Source organism: Octopus bimaculoides, chromosome 18, assembly GCF_001194135.2.
Source record: "Octopus bimaculoides isolate UCB-OBI-ISO-001 chromosome 18, ASM119413v2, whole genome shotgun sequence".
In the NCBI taxonomy this organism is placed as follows: Eukaryota; Metazoa; Mollusca; class Cephalopoda; order Octopoda; family Octopodidae; genus Octopus; species Octopus bimaculoides.
This window is the reverse complement of record NC_068998.1, coordinates 2,321,070-2,330,776: the sequence shown is the minus strand read 5'-3', so window position 1 is coordinate 2,330,776 and position 9,707 is coordinate 2,321,070. Positions and strand designations below refer to the sequence as shown.

Sequence of the window (9,707 nt, the reverse complement as noted above, 5' to 3'; positions counted from 1 at the left end):
GTGTCTTCTACTATAGCTCCAGGCTGATCGATTTGATAGAGGAAAACTGTGTGGAAGCCGATCGTGTGTGTGTGTGTCCTGCATACCACTTGCCAATCAGTGTTGATTTGTTCATGACCCCAAAACTAAGCAGTTCAGCAAAGGAGAGAAGTAGAAAGGACCAGGGTTAAAACTAAGAACTGGGGTTCAGTTTGTTTGGCTAAATCATTTTAGGTGGTGCCCCAGCATGGCTGCAGTTCAAAGACTGAAACAAATAAAAGATAGAGGTGTCTGTGTGTGTGTGAGAGAGAGAGAGAGAGAGAGAGAGAGAGAGAGAGCAAGTAAAGGTTGGTTAGGGGAGTTGTGGTGGTCAGTTGGTTGGTCAATAAGCTTTATATTTCACAGATTTTATGGTTGTTCATTGTTTGGTCAGCTGTGTAGATTACAACTTCTGGAATCAGATTTATTGTCCACCTGTTTCTATGGTATGGTCAGTTTTCCTTTCTAACTGATACCTCTTTTCGTGCAAGCGTGGGCTTGCTCAACTCAGTAGATATCTATACATACACAGCTACATTTGGACATACACATAGAAAAAGAGATGTGTATGTGCATGCATGCATGTGTGTGTGTTTGTGTATATATATATATATATATATATATATATATACATGCATGTGTGTGTGTGTATATATATATATATATATATATATATATATATATATAAACAAAATTAAGGGTTCAGCAACAGGTTGCTTCACCACATACCGAAGTTCAGAAATAGCAGCTAAAAATGCTGAAGTAGCTGTATGATAAGAAGTTTGCTTCCAACCACATGATTCCAACTTCAGTCCCACTGCATGGCACTTTGAGTAAGTGTCTTCTACTACAGTCTCAAGGTGACAAAAGTCTTGTGAGTGGATTTGGTAGACAGAAACTGAAAAAAGCTTATGTGCATATGTATACACACACGCACACACACACAGCATGTGTATATGTGTATGTTTGTCATCCACCACTGCTTGGCAACCAGTGTTGGTATGTTTATGTTCCTGTAAGTTAGTGGTTTGGCAAGAGAGACCAATGGAATAAGGACAAGGCTTAAAAAAAAAATTAAAGTATGCCTGGGGTTGATTCATCCAGCAGCTTCTGTCAACACAGCTAAAAGATACATACTACAATAGTAATTGTTCAACCATTTTGCGCATGATAACATCACAGTCTCTTTTACAAAACATAATCTGTTGTTTCTTCTACAAGGTTCTCACCATTCTTGAAGGCTGCTAAGAAATAGTTTAATGAACAATACGCACGTGGGAGGGTGTTTATTATTTTTTATGTTTTTCTCACACTATTTTGTCAGAGAAATATATCCAGAAATACATGTAAACCCAAATGAAAGGCAAGAATTCTGTGGAGAATTTCAGAAAATATTTTCGACCAATCTTTGAGGAATAACAAGAATTTCAGTTCATAAAGGTGAATATTATAGATGTGTGTGTGTCTGTATGTGTGCGCAAACACACATATATATATATTTATACACACAAACACACACACTCATATATATGTATGTAGATGCTTGTGCATACGTGTACATTAGTGTCACTACACACACACACACACAAACTGTTGTAGTTATAATTTATAGTCTTAAATTTATTTACATTAATCTATTTAAAGAAAAATATTGATTTCTTTGTTGAGGTTTAAGTCTAATTTTAAACACAAGAAGTGGACATTCAATTCAAGTGACACCGACGCCTCAGCGCACTTGCGTCACAGTTTGGCCTGAATTATATTTTAGTAATTTACAAAGATCTGCATCTTTAATGCAACAAATTAATGCTGATTGCATTTACTGCACATTTTAGATGCCATAATAATAATAATAATAATAATAATAATAACAATGGTTTTAAATTTTGGCACAGGGCCAGCAGTTTTTGAGGGGAGGAGAAGTAGATTACATTGACCTCATACTTGACTTCAACTTATTTTATTGACCCCAAAAAGATGACAGGCAAAGTCGACCTTGGCAGAATTTGAACTCAGAATGTAAAGATGGATGAGATGGCATCAAGCGTTCTGCCTGGTGTGTTAATGGTTCTGTCAGCTCAATGTCTTAATAATAACAATGATAATAATAATAATAATTCTTTATTCACTACAACAACAATAATAATAATAATCCTTTCTACTAAAGGCACAAGGCCTCAACTTTTCGGGGAGCAGACTAGTTGATTACATTGACCCCAGTGCGCAACTGGTCCTTATTTTCTCAACTCTGAAAGGATGAAAGGCAAAGTCAACCTCAGTGGAATTTGAACTCAGAACATAGTGACTGGTGAAATACCGCTAAGCATTTCGTCCAGCATGCTAACGATTCTGCCAGCTTACCACCTTCTTTAATAAAAGTAATAACAACAACATATAATTAAGATGCTCTTTCTGACAGATCACATGAGTGATGGAAGGGTACAGTCTACTCATTCAACCCCAGTACATTACTGGTATCTATTCTATCAATGAACAGAGGAGGTAAAAGGCAAGATTGGAACTCAAGCAGTGTTTCTCAACCATCTGTGTGTGTGTGTGTGCATGCTTGACAAATGATGAATGTGTGTGATGATGAAGAAGTATGTGATTTAATGGAAAGTTGTACCACCTGTTTACCTGGGTTTGTTGGTTAGGAGAGGATACAACACACATGCATGTGCGCACACCCATACACACACAAGCCTCTATGTGATTGTTTGATCTGCTAGAAACGACAACCAAATCTCTTACCACACCACACCATGTTAGTCTTCAAAACAAACAGAAAGACACATCTAACAAAGTAATTCTAGATATATGTCATGTCGGAATAAATACAGGATGGTCACGATCAGAATGTCTTTGATCATAGACTGGCTGGACCAAGGCTGACCTAGGGGGCCAAATCAGTAATAACAACACCCCCCCACACACACACACAGCTGAGCTATTTCTCAAGTGGTTCAAAGGAAGGAAATAAACAGTTAAAGGAAACTACAAAAGAATTAAGTATAGAATATTCTTAACATACGCAACTATATATATATATGTGTGTGTGTGTATAAATAATTTCATTTGTTTATGTTATATATGTACCTATTTACCTATCTATATACAAAAACAAACACACAAACATGCGTGCATACACACACACACACACCCATATAATCTATCTATTTATCTATCTATCTATCTATCTATCTATCTATCTATCTATCTATCTATCTCTCTCTCTCTCTATATATATATATATATATACAAGGTTGGCCAAAAGTCACCCAACAGTAAATCAAAACCCACTTAATTCCAAGATTAAAACAAAAAATTATTTTATATGAGACTTCACTAATAAATATATATCTGTGTGTATATATATGTGTGTGTATATATATGTGTGTGTATATATATGTATGTGTATAAATACACTCATCTCTGTTGTTGAGAGAATGTATAAACGAAGAAAGTGAAGGAGATTAGCTGTAGTGAAATGGACTGAGAACGTTTATATGACGCAAAGACCAAACGGAAACTAGATGGCATCAATAAAACCAAAGAATGGAAAGGGTTTCCTGGATACAGGAGAGGAAACGGATAACTTTGGATCAAGACAAAAACTCAAAGAGTATCTCCATGCCAATCAATCAATCAATCAATCAATGAATCAATCACATGTATATGCCTAGATAAGGTTATAAGGTGCATGACAAGAGATGCAACCTTCTCCTTCCCTCTTATCAGCCAGCATCATGTTTCCCATCATCCTCATCTGTGTCCATTCCTTTATGCTTGTTGATCAAGAGCCACTCTCGTTGTGGTCTTCCCCTCTTAATCAATTAACCAAATGTAAGCTTCAGCATGGTTGCTTGACCTGTAAGAAATAACAGCTAAATTTCTATCAAGTCATCTGAAGTAAGAAAGTACTGCATGGGTTCAATCCTCCACCAAAGGCAACATTTCAAAACCAGTAACAGGACACCTAGGAATTATGACCCAGGTGGGCCCGACTCCCTTAGAGTGTCAGGAACTAACAGGTCAAAGCGCTTGGTGGGAGTTCTTCCTCTGAAAATTTTTCCTCTTCTCACCCAGGAGTCAATTTTTATATACTGAAACATAAAAGCTTCTACGTGGTCGCTCAACCAGTAAGAAATAGTAGTCAAATTTCTCGCCAACAGTCTTCAATAAGGAAGCAACGCATGAGATAATGTAGTCCTATATACCTACTAAAAAGACAGGATGGCCATGAATGGAATGCCTTTCATCATAGATATATTCCGTCTATTAATGTTTAAACAGTAGTAAAAACGTCATAGGTTTGCTCGAGTAGAGCTGACCTGGGGTTAAATAATACTAACAGTAAGGGTGGTAGAAACAGCGGTCAAATCTTCCTCAAACCATACCTTATGGTCTTAATCTTAAAGGTTGACGCAATTGGTCGTGAAATCCTCGACACATTATTCTTTATCAGGACGAACTTGGAGCAAAAACAACAGCAGCAACTCACACTACATACACAAATAAAAGAAAGATACAAGGTCGGAGAAGGCCCTATAGTGATTAATGTGCCAGTCCTTAGGCACCTGGGGCCTTTCTAACGCCGTTTGGTTAAAGTAGAGCAAAAAGGTCTTGGAGGGATAATGGAGACGAGATGGCAAACACGCGGAAATTACGTCGCTCATTCTTGGAACTGGCCAGTTACAGGAAAAAATAGCTTAGAATTAAATTCTCTCTCTCACACACACACACATCTATAAGTATAAAACGAGAGGCGTGGATTAAACCAAGGAAATTCCAGAAATGAGTAAATTTTACGGAAATATCTTTATACATACATACATACATGCATGACATATTTATATACACACAGCGCGTTTATTGTAAAAGTTTATAATTCTTTCTATATTGGCCACAAAGATCACGAAAGAAAATAATAAAATATAGTGTGTACCAAAATTAACAGAAACTACAATAATTAGAGAGATGATGATAGTGTAAAATTTAGTCTGTACGTAGTATGAGCTACAGTGGTGGTGTTTAGCCCCTTGAATAGCTCTGATCTAGAAGATCAATGATCAAAGGCGTTCCAGCTGTGATCGTCTCGTCTTAATGTCAAGAACTACATTCCCATATATCTTTCCTATTAAAAACGATAGAGTATGATTTGAGGATGGGGGGAACTTGACTGCTATTTCTTACAAAGCGAGCAACAACGCAGAGGTTATCCTGATTAGAAGGAATGATGATGATGGTAGTGGTGGAGGGCTGTTGTGGAATCGTTACCCTTAGATTATTCTACCTCAAGAACAGCCCCCCTGGCAAAGTCTAGCAACGGAAACGGGAGATTCTTCAGGTGAACAACCTGTGATTCTTCTGTCTGAAAGTAAACAGTCATATTGTACAAAAATCGATTTGAGAAAAGTGGGTGTTAAAGGATGGTCAACGAGCACTCCCCGCAATTCTAACAGTCTGGTCCATTATCTACCTACCTGTCTGTCTGTCTCAGTATCTCTCTCTCCGCCTACATCGTGATGCCTACCAACCTACATTTTTCTAGAATTCACTCCTCACACACGTTTTCCCTCCAGCCACGAAACCAACACCCCAATCCATCCATGCCCCCTCCAACCTACATCTAACAGCCTGTCTCTGTCTCTCTTTCTCTCACACATACACACTACAGGTATCTTCCAGTATAATCTCGTATTCATATAGTTTCCTATTCAGTTATTTCGAGTTCATTTCTCCTCCAGCCATGAAACTCATCTACACATTGTTTATACAGCCACTCAAAGTTAAGCACATCTCTCTCTCTCTCTCTCTCTCTCTAAATATATATATATATATATATATATATATATATATATATAAAAACACATGCATACATGCACATAAACATACATAATATACATGAACACAAATCTATATATTCTTTGTATCGTCACAACAGCAAATACGAAACAGAAAGAGAGAAAAAGAGAGAGGAGAGAGGTGGGAAAAGAAGGATTATAATTATAGAAAGGATCAAGGGTTTTACGATTTAGATAAGATAAGATTTGACCATTACTGGCCCAGGTCATGCTTAAACAGCATAAGGTAAAAAGATGTGTTGCTGTGCTACAACTGTGGAATTTCTGTCCAGTGTATTCCTCGAAAAAGTGGCAACAGTGAAATAACTATTGAGAGTGGAGGTTATAATAATAGCCAAGAGAAAGTGCCAGCTGGCTCGAAGAGGCATTCATAGAGAACGCGTGGACACGACGAGTATAATAATACTAACACCTACCGACAAGAATATATTGTCATTTATAAAGACAAGTACCTCGGACACGCACGCGCACACACACACACACACACACACACTTGGACGTGCAGACATTTAATCGGATAGATTCATGGTCAGATAATTGGAGATTATATACCAACATTTACACATACACTTGTGCGTATGTGTATGTGTGTACACACACACACATATATACACACACATTTTTCTCTGTGTGAATACATGTAAACACTTGATAGCAAAGACTTCAATACAGAAAAAAGAAAAACAGTATTCAATATTGAAAGTAGAATAACAAAAAAAACATTATTTAAGGTGGAAGTTACACGCCGGGCTAAATATTTAGGAAAATTTGACTGTAACTTAGAAGTTTGGCCAAGGAAGAAACGTTTATATGTGAATAGATAGATAGATAGATAGATGGATGGATACTCTTTTATATAGATATATGTGTGTGAATAAATGGGTAGATGAAAAGCCAGGAGTTACAGAATGGCTTCGTAATAAAACAGTGTTTACTGTTCCTCAGTGAACTCTGCAAGTAAACATGTCTGAGAATTGGAGAGAGAGAGAAACAGAAAGGGGGGGGGGTGTACGATAGAAGAGGTGGTGACATATTGAGAGTGACATAAAGGGAGAGATGGCAATGTAGAGAGAAAAAGAGAGATGGTGATTATATATATGTATATATATATATATATATATATATATATGTGTGTGTGTGTGTGTGTATAGAGAGATGGTGATATACAGAGAGGAATAGAAAAAGATAGATAGTGAAACCGAGAGGATGATGAGATAGAGAGAGTGATAAGATAATGAGAGAGAGAGAAGGAGAGCGGAGTCTGAGTGCTGCAAGGGACTGTTTATTATTCTAAGTTTACACATCTCTCGCTGTGTTGATGTTTAGCCCCGAGTCAAACAACTATGATGAAAAGCGTTCTATGCATGACCATCACGACCTTTAAAGAGTGTATACGCCTTAGCTTTCATATACTTTAAATAGAAATACACAGTATAAATGAATTTTTTTATAAACCCTTCTAAGTGTGTTATGGAGAGCAATGAAACCTAGGATATTTCGTGAAGGGGCTGCTATACTGTGACGTTCAAAGCAATAAAATAGAGTCAAAATGAAGAATCGCATTCTATATATACACATACAAAAATTGTATAATGTGAATACATAAACACGCACACATTAAATGAATTCTAAAGGACCATAAGAATGGCGAAATTGGTTAGTTCAGTCCCTCATTCTGAGCTGTGAAAAACAAAACCCTGTAGCCTAACTATGGGACTTAATTACACAAGGCTAATTAATTTATTACACATGGATAGGGCGAGTTAAGGAGAGGAACGTCCTTCATGGTCGTTCAGACTGTTAGAAATAGCAACCAAATATCTCATTGAAACTATAATACCTTCTAGTGTTTAGTTCTATATGGCCCCAAAGAACGAGAGGATCATTTTTGGAGTGTTCTTGATCAATAGGTATATTCGATATCAGCATTGACCTGGGGCCAAACCACAAATTATTACATATAAACTTCATGTATATATATATAGATGAACACACACGTCTTTTCCCTTTCTGCGTGCGCGTGTGTGTGTATATATATAAATATATATATATAATGTATATTATATTGCCTCTATATAAGAGAGGTGGGTATAGAGAAAGATCGCTATGTCAAAAACTCTTGGATGCAATGCCCCAGCATGATCGCAGCTGAATGACTGAAATTAATCAAGGAATAATAACAATAATATATATAAACAGCGACACAGGTGTATGTTTGTGTTCGTGTGTGTATATAGTAACGAAGAGATGGAGCACCATCATTAATGTTGTCTCACAGAATAAACAGTGTGTAGACGGAAAGTATTGAGGAAATGGTGAGCGGTGGGAACCAGAAAGACTGATTGTAGCAACAGTTTGTTAAAGTAAGCCCAATACTGAAGGAAGCACCAATACGAAAATGTAGCAGACTACCTGTATGTATGATGCGTGTTTGTATGTATGTATGTATGTATGTATGTGTGTGTGTGTGTGTGTGTGTGTGTGTGTGTGTGTGACAGGGAGAGATAGGGTGGGCAAGTAAGTTGTAAATATATTTACATGCGTATTTTTCATAAACATACATTCAGCTTTCAGTTTTGCCGTGTAATATTTACAATTTATCACAAATCATGCTATCCTAGTGTATGTATGTATGTATACACACACACACATGCGTGTGTAAATGTGCGAAGCGAGTGTAATATATATATATATATATATATATATATATACTTTAAGAATCTATGTTCTGATGATAAAAACTCTTAAGGATAAATAAACAATACAGCAGTAAATCATTAAGGTAGGCATTAGTAAGTCAACAAGGAACAACTACATTTAGTTACAGGTTCTCGTTAGACACACACACACTATATACATAAAGTATAGTAGATCGGTGTGTGTGTGTGTGTGTGTGTGTGCATAGGTGCATAAAGATGCCATCTGTGTATATATTTATTTATATAACAGTCCTACCTGGTTTTCGTGATGTCCAGAGTCCATAACTTGTTCATCGTTCATGGTACGTTTCTCATATTCGGCCACCTACTCCACCGTAGCGCACTTTACAGTTGCTTCGCATCATGTTTTACTAGTAAACGAACTCTCCCTTCTTCTCTCTCTTTTCTTTCACTCACTCTCTCCGTCCCCCTATAATCTCGTTCTTTCTCTCTCTCTCTCTCTCCCTCACTTTATATCTCTTTCTTTTATCTCTTATTCACCTTCTCTCTCTCTCTCTTTCTGTATCTCACTTCCTCACCCGCTGTCAATCCCCGTACAATCTCTCTCTCTCTCTCTCCCCTCACTCTCTCTCCTCACATTCTCTTTCCCCCACTCTCTGTCTGCTCATCTCTCTCTTTCTTTATCTCCTTGTCTTACTCTCTTCTTCACACTCCCTCCGTGGTACAATCGCAATTTTTCTTTCCTTCTTTTTCCTCGGTACAATCTCTTTTCTCTTTCCTCTTCTCTCACTCTCTCTTTCTTTCTTTCTCTCTCTTTCTCACTAATAATTCCACACTTTTTCGGTTTTTCTCTCTCCTTTCATCCTCTTTACTTCTCCCCTCACCAATAAATAGTTATATACACATAACACCCATACGCACACACATGCATACACACACGCACACAGATGCGCGCAAAAGCACACAGATACACGCACACACACACACATACACATGCATGCACATTCACATAGACATATGCATATACACATTGACACACGCATGTATATATATATATATGTGATGTTTATACATTTTATTTTATTATTATTGTTATCATTGTTGTTGTTCTTGGTGTTGTTATTACAGGTATGTAAAAGAGAGAGAGAGAGGGAGAAACGAAATA

At 37.1% G+C, this 9,707-nt stretch overlaps 1 protein-coding gene across 1 annotated transcript in view; it reads right to left on the bottom strand.

The window, feature by feature from the left end:
* The window catches only part of LOC106871381 (ral guanine nucleotide dissociation stimulator), a 91,642-nt gene extending 82,443 nt beyond the window's left edge, over window positions 1-9,199 (bottom strand). The window contains exon 1 of the mRNA XM_014917807.2: window positions 8,838-9,199. Coding sequence (XP_014773293.1) covers window positions 8,838-8,882 — 45 coding nt within the window. The 5' untranslated portion in view covers window positions 8,883-9,199. The remainder of the gene's footprint in view (window positions 1-8,837) is intronic.
* Between the last annotated feature and the right edge of the window lie 508 nt (window positions 9,200-9,707).